General features: G+C 38.7%; 4 protein-coding genes across 8 annotated transcripts; 2 read left to right on the top strand and 2 right to left on the bottom strand.

Moving 5' to 3' along the window:
- LOC104791694 (SUPPRESSOR OF ABI3-5) lies at positions 188–7,458 on the top strand. Of its 3 annotated transcripts, none has more exons than XM_010517639.2 (17): positions 188–443; positions 541–616; positions 1,133–1,253; positions 1,450–1,490; positions 1,686–2,424; positions 2,515–2,586; positions 2,678–2,770; positions 2,865–2,944; positions 3,072–3,225; positions 3,833–3,917; positions 4,046–4,137; positions 4,229–4,297; positions 4,852–5,031; positions 5,194–5,386; positions 5,984–6,811; positions 6,907–7,094; positions 7,172–7,458. In XM_010517639.2, exons 3-17 carry the CDS (start codon positions 1,206–1,208, stop codon positions 7,358–7,360), a joined length of 3,051 nt encoding a protein of 1,016 aa, XP_010515941.1. In that variant the 5' UTR covers positions 188–443; positions 541–616; positions 1,133–1,205; the 3' UTR covers positions 7,361–7,458. The 3 variants fall into 3 exon arrangements, with proteins under 3 accessions (XP_010515941.1, XP_019102348.1, XP_010515942.1); XM_019246803.1 differs by having other exon boundaries at positions 3,075–3,225; positions 7,172–7,360; XM_010517640.2 differs by lacking the exon at positions 188–443 and having other exon boundaries at positions 542–616; positions 1,104–1,253; positions 7,172–7,360.
- On the top strand, positions 8,034–9,353 carry LOC104791696. Its single transcript, XM_010517641.1, has 3 exons — positions 8,034–8,094; positions 8,192–8,454; positions 8,560–9,353. The coding sequence occupies exons 1-3, from the start codon at positions 8,085–8,087 to the stop codon at positions 9,337–9,339; spliced, it is 1,053 nt and encodes a 350-aa protein (XP_010515943.1). The 5' UTR covers positions 8,034–8,084; the 3' UTR covers positions 9,340–9,353.
- Positions 9,467–12,463, bottom strand: LOC104791697 (diphosphomevalonate decarboxylase MVD2). 3 transcript variants are annotated; one of them, XM_010517644.2, is made up of 10 exons: positions 12,372–12,463; positions 12,030–12,273; positions 11,616–11,814; positions 11,442–11,505; positions 11,101–11,245; positions 10,660–10,746; positions 10,424–10,581; positions 10,293–10,341; positions 9,981–10,105; positions 9,467–9,882 (listed from the first exon to the last, which is right to left on the bottom strand). In XM_010517644.2, the coding sequence occupies exons 2-10, from the start codon at positions 12,237–12,239 to the stop codon at positions 9,660–9,662; spliced, it is 1,260 nt and encodes a 419-aa protein (XP_010515946.1). In that variant the 5' UTR covers positions 12,240–12,273; positions 12,372–12,463; the 3' UTR covers positions 9,467–9,659. The 3 variants fall into 3 exon arrangements, with proteins under 3 accessions (XP_010515946.1, XP_010515947.1, XP_010515945.1); XM_010517645.2 differs by having other exon boundaries at positions 12,030–12,267; positions 12,372–12,462; XM_010517643.2 differs by lacking the exon at positions 12,372–12,463 and having other exon boundaries at positions 12,030–12,328.
- On the bottom strand, positions 12,609–14,544 carry LOC104791698 (protein trichome birefringence-like 36). Its single transcript, XM_010517646.2, has 5 exons — positions 14,159–14,544; positions 13,690–13,861; positions 13,410–13,591; positions 13,132–13,281; positions 12,609–13,026 (listed from the first exon to the last, which is right to left on the bottom strand). Exons 1-5 carry the CDS (start codon positions 14,527–14,529, stop codon positions 12,702–12,704), a joined length of 1,200 nt encoding a protein of 399 aa, XP_010515948.1. The 5' UTR covers positions 14,530–14,544; the 3' UTR covers positions 12,609–12,701.

Raw genomic sequence — 14,901 nt, forward strand, 5'->3', positions numbered from 1 at the left:
TGTAAACTAAAGTACTAAACAATTATACCAAAAGTGGCGATATTGTATGAAAGGGTCAAATTCGCAATTTAAATGTTAATTACGTACCTTAAAAGTAAAAAACGTTTAACATACTTGCTTTTTATTTATTTATAATTAAATGTATGGATTCCCATAAATAATACTAACTCTATTTTTGTAAATATGCACGGCCTTTTCATATCTCATCATCTTCAACAACGCGAAACCCTAATCTGGTTAAAAGTTCTCCGATTCGGGCAAGTCCACCGCAGAGCTCTTGTATACGTCTCATCGCTGTTGAATATTTCTACACCCAGTTTTCAATTTTTCTTCTCTTGAGTTTCTCACGGCTACTGCTCCCAAGTCGTAACCATTCCGATTTATACGGCTAACTCCATCGCTCGAGTTCTCTCGCTATCGATCGTTTTCGTCACCTGTTTCAGGCTCGTCTCTCACTCTCACATCTGTTTCTTCGGTTCTCTGATTTTGCGCTCTATATTATCAATTGATTTCTTATTCCAAAGTCTTTGTTCCGCTCAGCGCCATCTTCCGTTCACTGGTGTCTTTTGGGGTCCGGAGTCGTCGTGCTGCTTTCAGTTCATCGGGGTTGAGCGTGGTATGTATGCTCATCTTTCATTACCTATTTCCGTGGACGTGGGCAGTTACGATTTGTTTGTATGCCATTTTGCAACCTTTAAGACTCATTAAAGGGAATTTGGATTAAGCAATTGTTGTTGTTCCATGGCCCTATCGATATCTGGTTTTCCCAGTTGATTAGCAAAGTATGCGTGACAAAATTTATAAGGCCTGTTGGATGTAGAATGATCTGTATGGTTGTAAGCATTCTTATCGTGCTTTTGCTACTTCCTAGCCCCAATGCTGTTCTTAATATTAAGTGAGAATCTTTAACTAGTTCTAAAATAGTCTCTTTACTTAAATGATCTGTCTGATTTAGATATGTATGTCTCTGTCGACCTTATAAAGTTTAATTTTGCTATGGATTTATTGTAGTAATCTGTTTCGTGTTAATGGGTTCAATTTCGAAAAGGGATTGGGATCAGTCGTGGAAATTCTATATTATATATGTATTAACAGAATAACAGATACCTGTTTGTTTATGCGTGTATTTCAGGGAAGGGCTTTAAACATTAATTTTTGAATATTCTCTCTGACCATCAAAGATTTGCTCGGTGTGCTGGCTCGAAATGGATCCTGGTCGATATGGTCGTCAGCAAGAATGGGATAATAACAGTGTAATTGTGGTTTTCTCCTTACATATATGGGATGAATAGACAAGAAATTTTTAGGGATGTTGTGTGAATGTCAATTTTTACGGCCCGCATCCGTGGAGTGAGAGACGTGGAGAGTGAGGATGTGGATGGGATTTGGCTAACGTAATATCAGTCATGATGTTTGTTGCTGACATAGCTTATTCTCTTCAATTCACAGGCTCCGGAGGGTTATGGTACTGAGCAGGATCCAAATAATCGGTTAGTGCTAGTTGAATTGACTATATTGATGTATTTTCTAGTTCTCATGGGAGAAACCTCATATATTAATTTGAACTACTATCACTAAATCGCATTTCATGTACTTTATCTGGGTTGTTTACTTGTGCTTAAATTTTCATGATACTTCATTTCTTTATCCTTTTATGTACCACCAATGCTACATTTCTCGTACAGGTTTGGCGTATCATATGATGAGGGATATCCTGATGAAAGGTTGATGCGGGATGATGATGGCTACAGTTATCCACCTGGACAGAATACTCTGGGTGCGCTGCCTCAATCTAGAAGGCGAAACTATGAAGAAAATTATCCTCGTGAACTTCGCAGGCAAGAAAAGCCGTACATGGATTCAAATTATGCTGCTGATTATTATCACGATAGTGAAGTTGCGAGTCGAAATGGATACTACCGTGATCATGAACACGAAAGGTCGTCACGGTATGATGGCCGCGATGACTATTCTGGTGGTGATTATACCCATAGATCTAGAAATTACCATCATAGTAGAGAAGCTAGCCGGGAGAAAAGTTATGATTATGCTCGCCGTAGTTATGATTCTGATTATGAAAGGGGCAGTGTTAGAGATGGCAATCAAAAGAGTCGGGATTCGCAGGATAGAGGACGGGACTCACGAGATAGAGTATGGGACTCACGAGATAGAGTATGGGACTCACGTGATAGGGACTGGGACAGACGATGTTTCAGCCGTGAAAGAGATGAGAGTCCTCATAAGAGATATGAGAAATCACAATCTCGATCTACCGGACGTGGTGAGTTCGCTAGATCAAGATCTCCTAGGGGTCGTAGCCATGGGCGGAGTTACCGGGAGGACAGCTACGAGGGCGATCACTGGCATGAAAGTGAGAGACGAAGAGAATACGAAGATAGACATGACCAGGATCATTTTTCTGCTGTATATAATATTCTCCCATCCCTGGTTTAAATTATTTTGTTGTGAAGACATTTAAAAAAACCGTTCCTATATTTTTATGGTTTTTGCTAGACCCCATCCGCCACTGTTCTTGTGAAGGGTCTCTCAATGAAATCAACAGAAGAAGATCTATACCAGATTCTGGTAATCTCTTCTTTATTTTTTGAGTTTGTATATTCTGAGGGTTGAACAGTTTTATTTTGCATGACTTCATTATTCCCTTACGCATGATTAGGCTGAATGGGGTCCATTGCATGATGTCCGTGTGATTCGGGAGCAAAGTTCTGGGATTTCTCGTGGATTTGCTTTTATAGATTTCCCCACGGTGGTAATTGTTTTCAACTAAGCTGTTAATTCCTTGGGGCTCTTTCTTGTGATTTATTCAATCCAGTGTGTGCAATTATGTATGTTTGTTTGAGCAGGATGCCGCACACATCATGATGGACAGAATTGAGCATGATGGTATAGTTTTGGATGGAATGAAGCTAATATTCCATTACAGGTCTTTTCTTATATCGGGAGGAATCGTAGATTCATTACATTCAATTAGAAGTTCCTGGACCTTTTTTAATATCAGACTCTCAGTTAGCTGTTTAGCATTCTTACACTTGACTTTTGGTGTGTTGCAGCAGCCAACCTAGTGGTAGGGCTGGTGTGTCCCGTAGGCAGGAACATGCTTCTAGGCGCAGTTATGGTGGAAATCGAAGCATGATGGTTCCCACAGATTGGATGTGTATAATCTGTGGCTGTATCAATTTTGCGCGGCGAACCTCCTGCTTTCAGGTTGGTTCATTCTTCGAAAGAAAGTTTTGCAAATTTCATAGTCAGGACTAGAGTAGAAACCCATCTTTAAACTACAGATAAAATTGCAGGAAGAACTGCTCATTGTTGTTGTCATGAGTTGGTGATGACAATACCAAAATGGATAGAACTGATTAAACCCTCAGGAGAAATCTCAAATCTGTATTGTATAAAGTTATTCAGTTCTTTTTGGTGACAAATATGTTTTCTCAATTGACACTTTGATTGGGACTAAGGTGACATACATATGTCGGTAGTATTGGTATTCAAGATTTTATCTTATATAAACACGTTGGTGACATACGAAGAATGTATTTGGTTGCATTTTACAGTAATATGTTTGTTAGTAGATACAGATTTTATAATTTTAATGTCAGTAAGAGAACTTATATAACATCCTTTGACTGATATTTATTGATGGGTTCAGATTTATCTTTCCTTGTATATGTTTAGACTACTTTAAGTGTTTATTAATAGTTCGATGTGGTGGTTACATGTTCTATAGTCCTTCTTTGCAATCCAGCTGTCTGTGTCTTGTTTAGATTAGTTACAGGCTGAAATAATTCATGGTCTCTTTCTCCTTACGCAGTGTAATGAACCCAAGACCAAGGATTCTCCTGCAGCTGATGTAGGTTTATCAAACTCAGCACCAGGAAAACGAACTTCGGAGACAGGTTCATTTTATTTATAAGATGTTTTAGTTTTCTTGTTGGGTCAGAAGATAGTTGAAAGTGTTTAAGGTTATAGTTCTTTGCACTTTTATACATGCCATTTATACCTAAGAAATATTCTTCTCTTCCAGGTCCAACTCATGTCTTAGTTGTACGTGGGTTGGATGAAGATGCTGATGAGGAAATGATTCGGTATGAATTTTCCAAACATGCTCCTATCAAGGTCGACAAAAACCCTTTTGGATTTGTTATATAATAGGATATGTATTTTTTACGTCAGTTGACCTGGTTTTTCTCTTTTGTCCATTCTGTAGGATCTTCGTCTTGTGAGAGACAAATTCACACATGTTTCACGAGGATATGCATTTGTGCATTTTTGTTCGGTAGGGTCTCAAAGCCATGCCATTTTTGCACTTACTAGTCTCAGTGTTTTAATCCTCAAATCTCTCTTCTGTTTATCTTTTCCCTTGCTGATAAAATTTAATTGCAAGTGTACCTATTGATCAAGGAGTTATTAGATCGTGCAGGAATTTGTAACCCAGTCTAGATGATCATTAGCACCTGTTTTATATATATATGTTTTTTTATGTTCCAAGTGTCAGGAACAAAATTTTTAGTAAATACATTCTGCTAGTGTTGTGGGTAGTCTTTGCATTATTCGGAGATGGGCTCGCTCAATAAGTTTCCTTTTTTCGTGCTATCTTTATAATCGACAACCACTCCTTGCATGGACCTTTGAAGCTTGTGTAGACGTGTAGTAGATTATTTCCCGAGGTCGCAGATTCTCTTACCAGTTCAATATTTTACTGGTGATCAGATTTGGTAGTAGAATTGCTTTGGTATATCCGAATATATATATTTCCCCAATCTATGTAGGTATCTGATTATTATTTAATCTACCTACCTAATTAAACAGAAAAACATGATTAACGTGTAGGTTGAGGATGCTACCAAGGCACTTGAAGCAACAAACGGAACAGCTCTTGAAAAGAATGGTAAAATCCTTAGAGTTGCGTATGCAAAGAGTGTGCATGGTTCTGGCACTGGTATAGCAGCACCCTCTCACTCCAGCAACCTTGCTGCTGCTGCAATTGAAGCTGCAGCATTTTCTCAGCAGGTACTTAAAAGATTTTTTTAATCCGGTTTCCCTCTCTGTATTGGCTGGTCAGACATTGACTATTAATTTTTTTTAGTAGCATCCGGTAGCTTTTCTTGAAGATTTTCATTCTTTTCAGTTGTCTTCATAATATGCACTGCCACTCATTTTTGTTATTATTAGTATGACGGTGTTGGATGGGCTCCAAAGGAATACAATCCCAATGAGAATCAAACCACTGGAGAGCAGGCCCAGGGAGTTGGGGAAATTGAATCCCAGAAAGGGGCTTCCGCTCCACAGTCTGGCTATGTGTGGGATGAAGCATCTGGTTATTACTATGATGCTGCTTCTGGATACTACTATGATGGAAATTCAGGTTTGCACTTATATTATTTATCTGTTTGAAATGGTTGCATAGTTGGGTAGCTGTAGCTCTAATTACCACGTCTGGCATTTGCAAAACATGAATTGTTTGAAAGTGCCTTGTTAGAGGTTTGAAATTGCCTTACGTAGATGTATTCATTCAGAGGATAGTTTCTTAGCAAATATAAGTCTTCACCTTTGCGTTGTTCAAACTATATCAGGGTTGCTATTCTTTTTATGACAATGAACTTCTTATACTTTGTATGCACCAAACTAGCAACATGGAGATATAAGTTTTATGCCTTAACTAGACTCTATAGTATGGCTGTAGAGATTAGGCAAGTATTGTCTGATACAGTTGGTTATGGCTGCTGTAGGAATTCCAATGTCTATCACTTTTGACTTTTATGTATTACTGAGTAAAGAGGACCTTATAAAAATATATATATGCCTTGAAAATTCGTATCTGATAGAGCTTAAGGATGAAATGTTTAACGGTTCTGGTTATCAATAGTCCTTTCTACTTGGTGTGTGGGGGTGAACAACTTGGTTTCGCTGGTGTGAGAAGAAGTTAGTATTTTTTATTAATCATATTCTTCTAAATATGCAGGTCTTTATTATGACAGCAATAGTGGGCTTTGGTACTCGTATGACCAGCAAACACAACAATATGTTCCTTGTCCTGATCAGAATAATGAGAGTAAATTAACTGAAAATCAACCAGAATCTGCCAAGATGGAGAAATCCAGTCAACAAAAAGTTATTATTTCAGCGGCTGCTACCCCTAATGTAGAAAAGGCTTTGTCCTTACCAGATGCGGTTCAGGCGGCTGCAGCAGCAGCAATTGCATCAGAGAAGAGAGAGAAAGAGAGAGTGAAGGAGATAAAACTTGCATCAAAGAGTAGCATACTGGCAAGCAAGAAAAAAATGAGTAACGTTTTAACAATGTGGAAGCAGCGGAGTCATGAACCCCAAATACAGCGTCCCTCTCCCTCACTTGGGAACAATCCACCTACAGTTTCCGCTGAAGCAAGGTCGTCCTTCTCCGCTGGACAATCCAAGGGCAAGCTGAAATCTGATGTAAATATTGCAGAGGAGAGAAGTACCTCCAATAATGGAGTTTCTGCACTGACAACTACAGAGAGCTCGAGCAGCAGTACGACAGCAGGAACTTTGATGGGGGTGATGAGAGGTTCCTTTGGAGGAACTCAGAGAGGAGTTTCTTCAGCTAATGTACAAACGCCCCCAGTTATACCTTCTGCGTCTCCAGCTTCGGTTTCGGTTTCTGGAAGTGGGAGAAGAAGAAGGTTCTCTGAAACGCCGACTGCAGTGCCTACTCACAGAGAACAGCCTCAGGCATCATATCGAGACCGAGCTGCAGAAAGAAGAAACTTATATGGTTCATCAACTTCAAATGAAAATGACGGTATTGATTCAAGTAAGCGCCTTTGACTGTTTGACCTCTCTTTTCCTCGGTACACTTTGTCTAAAAAAATAGTAACATAATTGGGGAAATTGTGTGTTTGAATGAAGATGAGGATATAATGGGGTTGAGAAAAGGTTCATTGGATCCAACACCTTTTCCTCCTGGCGTGGGTGGACGTGGGATTACAACAACCACGGAAGTCAATAGTTTCGATGTAATTACAGAAGAGAGGGCAATAGACGAGAGTAACGTGGGAAACAGAATGCTGAGGAACATGGGGTGGCACGAAGGATCGGTAACTTTAAAAGAACCAGTTACTTGTTTTATTGGTAGCGTTATATGTTAATTGGTGATTGTTGGGTATGTGCTCAGGGTTTGGGAAAAGACGGGAGTGGAATGAAAGAACCGGTGCAAGCGCAAGGCGTTGATAGGAGAGCAGGACTTGGAAGTCAGCAGAAGAAGGTTGATGCTGAGTTTGAGGTTCAGCCTGGTGACACTTACAGAACTCTTCTCCAAAAGAAAGCACTTGCAAGGTTTCGTGACATGTCTGACAATAATTGACTGTTTGTGGGTGTGAAATGTGTTGGAAATTTGAATCGTCGGTTGTGTTTAAAACTCTGAAAGTAATTTTGAGTATGTTCGTTAAGTCTTTTGTTGAATTATGAATGAAAAAGAGACGTTGACCAAAACTGAATGCATAGAGACATGCTTGAGTCGATCCATCGAAACTCGTCATATGGACGTGAATGACAGCTACGACCTCGTATAAGTTTTATCTTAATGGATCTAGCTTGGAGACAACAACGACCTGAGGAGTGAAGACAAACAGTATCCTATCCTGGATACACCGTACTTATCAAAATAATCGAAATGCTTACAAAGCTTTTAACAAAATTGTTATTTTGGAAAGTTATAACTATAATCGTTTACGACGAAAATAAAATAAAAACATGTTAAATTAGTTAATCTCGTGTTCCCATTGGTTTTTTCCGAAAACAGATTGGTTTAATATGTTCGTTGGAACCATTGTTTGTTATGGCTGTGGTGTGGGGTTTTGTTGCTGCCGGCTATTTCCGGATAAATGCCTCAAAAAGATCTCTCAATGTATCCACCGTGATTTACGTTGTCATAACGTGGGACAGAAATAATAGGTTTTCCTCTGTTTAATTAGTTTTACCTAACCCTATATATATATACTTCTGTATCCAAAATTACACTTGAAACCTATATCAATTTATTTCAAAATAAGTTGGTAGTGCCAACTTTTTTATCAAGGTTTTCCACAATGAAGAAATGTGAGTTTTTGATTGATTCAAGTAAAACGTAAGTAATTTGGAAAAGGGATGAAGGATATGTAATGACTTATTTATTGTTTTTGAAATTTTTTGACAGGGTTAATATCAGGAGCAGTTGTAATAGTTCTGATTGGATTAGGGGTATGGGCTTATGTTGCCATTACACCTCCACCTCCTAAGAGATGCGGAACTCCCGGTGGACCGCCCATTACCGCCCCTAGGATCCGTCTCAGCGATGGCCGTTATTTGGCCTACGAAGAACATGGAGTTAGTAGACAAAATGCCACTTTCAAGATCATCTATATTCACGCATTCTCCACGTTTAGGCGCGATGCTGTTATCGCCAGCCGTGTTCGCCCTGTAATGATTTTGATTTCTTCCTCATTTACTATACATCTTTTGCTTAAAGACTTAGACTGTTTGTCTTCATTTACATTAAGCATTTGCATTCTATGTTAATTTCAGGGTTTTCTTGAGAAAAACGGCATCTACGTGGTGTCATATGATCGACCTGGTTATGGAGAGAGCGATCCTGACCCGAGTCGCAATGAAAAGACTTTAGCTCATGACGTTGAACAACTCGCTGACCAATTACAACTTGGTTCCAAATTTTACGTGGTTGGATACTCAATGGGAGGTCAAGCTGTTTGGGGTGTTCTCAAGTACATTCCCCACAGGCTCGCTGGAGCGACATTGCTTTGTCCTGTAATCAACTCATGGTGGCCGAGTTTCCCGGATAGTTTGACATGGGAGCTATGGAACAAGCAATCTAAAACCGAAAGGTTTGCTATGCTCGTAACTCATCACACTCCATGGCTACTCTATTGGTGGAACACTCAAAAGCTATTCCCACCATCAGCTGTGATGGAATCAAGCCCCAAGATATTCTCTCCTCAAGATCTTGCATTACTGCCCAAACTCGCCGTAAGGGTGCCTTACAAGAACCAAACGACGCAACAAGGGACACACGAATCATTAGACCGAGACCTGATAGTTGGATTTGGGAAATGGAGTTTTGATCCGATGAAGATCGATAATCCGTTCCCAAAGGGGGAAGGTTCGGTACATATGTGGCAAGGGGATGATGATCGGCTCGTCCCAATACAACTACAAAGGATCATTGCTCAGAAACTAAGTTGGATCAAGTATCATGAGATTCCAGGTGCTGGTCACTTTTTTCCGATGGCGGATGGTATAGCAGAAACTGTATTGAAAGAACTCTTGCCTATCCCTCAAGCATCTTAAGTTTGACATTGTTTAACATTTTGTCTCACCCCCCTTACGCCTCTGTTCCTCTAGTATTGTGTATAAAAATTTCTTTTCATTTTCGCATCTTTTATATGTTGCAGCGTAGTAAAAAGATTTACTCTAGTTAAAACAAACCAATACATTTCTTTATTTTGTCCAAAAACACAAAAAAAGAAAAATTTCTCTTATTTGGAAACAATAAGAAAGCTAGCAGTAGATAACAACGAAGCTGTACCTATTCTGCCACAAATATCGTTTCTTAAACTTGCAGTTCAAGGATGCTACTCATAATATTTAGTTTGGAGCAGAGAAAATGCTCACTTAGGAAGACCAGTTTCAGGATCGAGGAGGGCTTGAGTTTGGTCGTGAAGCACGATGGGACCTTTTCCAGGTCTAGTGCAGATAAAATAACTGACTTCTCCTTTTTGATCCTGAGATCCAATGTTGTCTTTAATTTCAGGTGGAGGTTGTAGATTCTCGACACTACTTGCTTCATCTAATCCTGCTTCTTTTAGAATCGAATTATCGCCCACTACGTAACTGGTAAACAAAGAAACCAAAATCAGTACAAACAGCTTTTTTAGTCATTTTAAACTAGAAAACAGCAGTTAACGGATCACACAGTTTCAATCTCTCACCTCTTCATATCAGTGTCTGGCTTAGGGGGGAAATAATACAGAAGCCCCTGGAGCAATTGAACTGCAACCTTTCTGTTGCGTGCAATCAGTACAGCATTTGGACCAGCATCAAATGTGTAAGCAACCTGTCCAGATTTCAGTTTTTTTTAGTTAACAATTGTTCATATACTTGAAAAACACAAAATACTCACATCCTTGTGCAAATACTCTGATATAAATATCTATGCTGGTACAGAAACTGGAAGTAACATATTCCAAAGTAAAAATGGTCAAAAGGTCAAGCAAGAGACTTAGTAGTTAGTAGCACTTTACCTGTGGTGTCCCTTCAGAACGGTTCCACTTTTCAACTAAGCTAATTATTCTGGAAAAGCGGATAACAGTTTAATAAAGAAGGGTTTGATAGCTAAATGAAGCAGCATATATCTGTCAGAGTAGAGAAATACCTGTGGGAGGTGTCATTCATGTAGAATATGGGTGGAGATGTATCCAGACAAACAGCATGAAACTGATTACTGTCTGTACATGTCAATTGTGTAAAGGATGCAAAATCTCGATTTTTTATAGCTTCCTCCATTTGCAGAATCCGTTTTGGCACAACTTCCTACAGACAAAGAATAAACAGAATATGAGGTTTAAGAGGTAATACAGATTTTCATCAAACACTAAGAAGAGAACTTACTTTCGCCCTATGCTGTAAAAGCAAACTCGTCTCAACACTTTCACGCATTCCTGAGGTACTACTTGTTTCCTTCTGCTGTGAACTAACCTGGGTGTTGCATAAGCTAAAAAGACTTACAAAGCATATTAACAAAGAAGACAGGCTATGAACAAAGATATAAGCAGGTACTAGAACTTCACAGGTTATTGATCAATCATGTATAAGAGGCTGCCTGGAAAAATCCAGAAACAGCTATATTCACACGTTCAAATAAAGCAACTCAATATTGTGACATGAAAATACTTTTTTATATATCTCATTCATTCTAAGTGGGGTATTTCGAGAGAATATATAACATATGGTAAACTTGAAAATGACATGATCTCGAAAATAGGAGAATCAGAGTAATTCTGCGACCAAGTCTAAAAGTCGCTTGACAAAAAAAATTAAAAAAATTCATACCACAGCAATGATGATAACAAGATCATCCCAATGCTTCTCATCTGCCAGTTGAACTGCAACGCTGTCACTTCCATCATCTTTGCTTCCCATTTCCCACTTAACAAATCCACCAAATAAACTACGGCATGCACTTCCTGAACCTTGCCTACATGAAGGAATGAAAATTAAACCATATCTACGAGTACCACGTAATTTCTAGAGGAATGTCAGATTTCGCGTTATTCAACAATAAAACAACATGGATAGATTTTACTATTAAAACTGATGCATTAGTAAAGACCATCGTATAAATTGGTCAAAATTTTGGCATGTACATAATCAATTCCTCAAAATTATAGTACCTGGCTATGGCAGAAAGATGGCTTGGATCTTCATCTACATTCATCAACTTTGCAAGAGAAAAAACTGTAGGAAAAGAGCAGTTTGACATAAACTTCAAGCCATCCTCCATTTGATTTTTCTATCTTTCAGGTTTTAAGCAACCCACAAGGAAACAGAGAGAAACGGCAGAATACCTAGACAAGCAAATCCAGCAGCTGAAGAAGCTAAGCCAGCAGCAGTAGGGAAGTTGTTATGAGAAGCAATGTGTAGATGCAGTTTGTCCCAATCTTTCTTCCCTATCTTAACTCCTTTCTCCTTGTCTTCAACATCACCCGCTCGACTCCTAATCTCCCTCAAACAATTCTGGTACCTACTTCCAGAAAGAGATATTTCCTATACTAACCATGAAACAACAACAACAACAAAAATGCCTGTGAACTCAACCAAATTAACTTATCTAATTTGGTTCAAAGTTAATCCAAATCTAACTCAAAACTGACAAAATCCAAAACTATACAGATGAGTATAAGCTTATCTTTTGAATTTGACAAATAGAAGAATCTCAGCTATAGGAAAGATCGTAGTGGAGAAAGTCGAAGCGAGAGTACCTTGCCATTGAGCCACATTCGATCCCGATCAAATGCAGGACTTACGGCGACAGTGGTGACCGTACAGAGGTGATCAGGATCAAGAGTTACGCTGATGCTATCGTTGACGGGGAGAATCCGAACCTCATCTCTCTTCCCCCAATACTTAATCACAGCTATGTTCGTCGGAGTTTGCGCCGTCACCATAAACACCCATTTCTCCGTCGCCATGTCAACCCCAATGCTCTTGAGGAGAGATCTGAAGCTTCGTAGTTGTTAAATCCAAAGGACATTAAAAAATAGTGACGGAGAATTCGAAAAATAGTAACGTAATTTGCACAAAAATTAAAAAAAAAGTATTACTTTATTCAAAATTTGTAGACTTTCTTCACTAACTTCAACTCTTGTGTGGAGTATCAAATTGTCTAACTTTTGCCATTTTCGTGACTACATCACCAAATCTTAACCTATAAAGTTTTAGAATAAAAATGGTGTTAGGTAGGAGTTAAACCATAATTATAGCGATGCATTTAATCATATAATCCATTGTTAAATCACTTATATATATCAATCACTCTTTGATATTGGGTTATTTGTAGGTTAAGATAGGATATGTAATATATCATATAAACCAACTGATTCATACAAAATAACACCATGGTTCATGAGTAGAACAGACTCATATATATAAGCTCATACGACATTGGTTAGGATAATTGAAGAAAGCATCTCATTCCAAATGTCCGGGACGCCAGGCAAGCACCAGTGACTGCAATCTGATGAAGGTCCAGAGATATGATGGTGTTTCTCTTCCTCGTGCATTGCTCTCTTGAACACCGAAGGATGCCCATCTCTTCTATATGCTGACATGGTTGTGATGTCGTGCAAATATACCCGATATTTCATTGTGCTTAGCACTTTGTTCAACACTCTTGACTGTTGAGGCATGTGTGGTTTTCTTGAAGAAGATAAAGAAGGCAAGGGATGTCTCTGGTTGTAGCACATTTGACCACTCTCTCTGCCAAGACATTATGTGCATGGTCATCTTCCCTTTATGTGATTCATAGTGTACTTTTTGTATTATATATGGGTGAGATTAGGATGAGAACATAAGAAAACAAACCTTGGTGAGATGGTGCGGAAAATGACTTTGGTTTTGGATGGATCAAGATTGATCTCAACCCATTTAGCCCATGTGGTAAGTCCTCTCTCATAAGCAACCATTGGGTTCATAACTTTGAAGAGCTTGTTCCCATCCATGTAATAGTCCCACCTAAAGCATCAATCAATACTAAATGATTTTGAGTTGGAGTTCTATGAAGCTTAACGATTATATATATATATATATACTAATAATTTGCTATTAAAGGAAAGCTGTGAGCGGTTTTTATGATGGCTTACGAACTCCATTTCTGAGAGTGAGTCCACCAGTGAGCAGAGTCGAATACAAGAACATCAACACCTCGCCAATATCTAGCATTGTCTTCGATTGAGTCCAAATGTAACACCCTTTTACGGTAACCTCCTTTCTTGAGTTCCACAAGCAGAGGAGCCCAACAGAACTCAATTGATGTCTCAAAATCCTGTAGTTACCAAACTTATCTTAGTTGCTTTTTACTAACCAAATAATGAAAACGTGATCCAAAAGGAGATTTATGTTAAAAAGAGATATGATTGTTACCAGAGCATGGAAAGACATTGTAGGACCATTGTAAGTAAGCTTCTTACGATGAGTGGGAATCACAGACTGTACTAAGCAGACAAGAGATTCCCACTGGTTTCTCATTATTGTATCTCCAACCAGCATTATTCTTTTTCCTCTCATTTTCCCAAGGAATTTTAGTGCGTTAAACCTAAACCCCATCATGGAAAGAGAGATTAAATTTGGTTAAAATCAAAAGTTGCAAATTGTGGTTTAAAATTAGTGTTCCAAAATCAAACTAGAGCCTAAAAAAATTTAAACCAAAATTTGAGATTTTGAGATTAAAACTAAATTTTATCCTGAATAACAACAGCTCTGGCTTGTTCTCAATAAATCTCTACTCAATTTATTCTTTGACCCCTTTTTTTTTTGTGAACAAAGTAAAAAGGAAGAATAACTGGTTAAAAAAAAGTAAGAATGAGTACAAAAAAAGGAGTGTGGTGTGTGCCTTGGAAGTGAACAAGCCTTGGGCACCCATCTCCATTTCTGGTAATTAGAGTCAGGTCTTCCATTTCTCTGGCAACTTAGTGCAGAGCTCAAATATGGACAGCTGCCTGAGTCATAGAGGGGATACGTTTCGTCGTACGTCCACTTCCCCACCGAGTAATCGCACCTCTCCTCGCTTCTTTCGCGCCTAGTCTGCAAGGCGTTGAGTGGATCGTCGTCGCCGACTAGCCATTGTTCATCAAAGTGAGACAATGCTTCTTTGCAAAGTATGAGACACAGAGACAAGAAGAAGACTCGAGTGTTTGAGGTAAACATTTGGACCAAGAACGTAGGGAACTGAGTACTGAGCAGTGTGGGCTTGGAGGAAGACATAATATAAAGAAGATAGAAAAAAACAAAGTGGATAAAGTGAAAAAGGGCGTTAATTACGGAAAGTGGGGGTAATTACTAATTAGTGCTTAGACTTGTGCTTGAAATCATGTGCCGTGACTTGCGTCCCCTCTTCTCTCCATCATATCCTTTTTCTTTTTCTATAGATTACAGTATCCGAGGCGGGATTTTGTGAGTGTGGTGGACTGTGAAGTGTTTAATCTGGATAAATTTATCTAAACGCTATAGAACTGATCTAGAACTCAACCAAAAGGTTTGTATATTATGGTTAGAAAAACTTATTTTAGGTTACTTTTTTCTATATTCGAAAACCGGATTTCTGATTTGGAAAAGACAGAAATAGTAAAAAGCAAT

The sequence above is a fragment of the Camelina sativa genome, chromosome 6 (assembly GCF_000633955.1).
Source record: "Camelina sativa cultivar DH55 chromosome 6, Cs, whole genome shotgun sequence".
Taxonomy (NCBI): domain Eukaryota; kingdom Viridiplantae; phylum Streptophyta; class Magnoliopsida; order Brassicales; family Brassicaceae; genus Camelina; species Camelina sativa.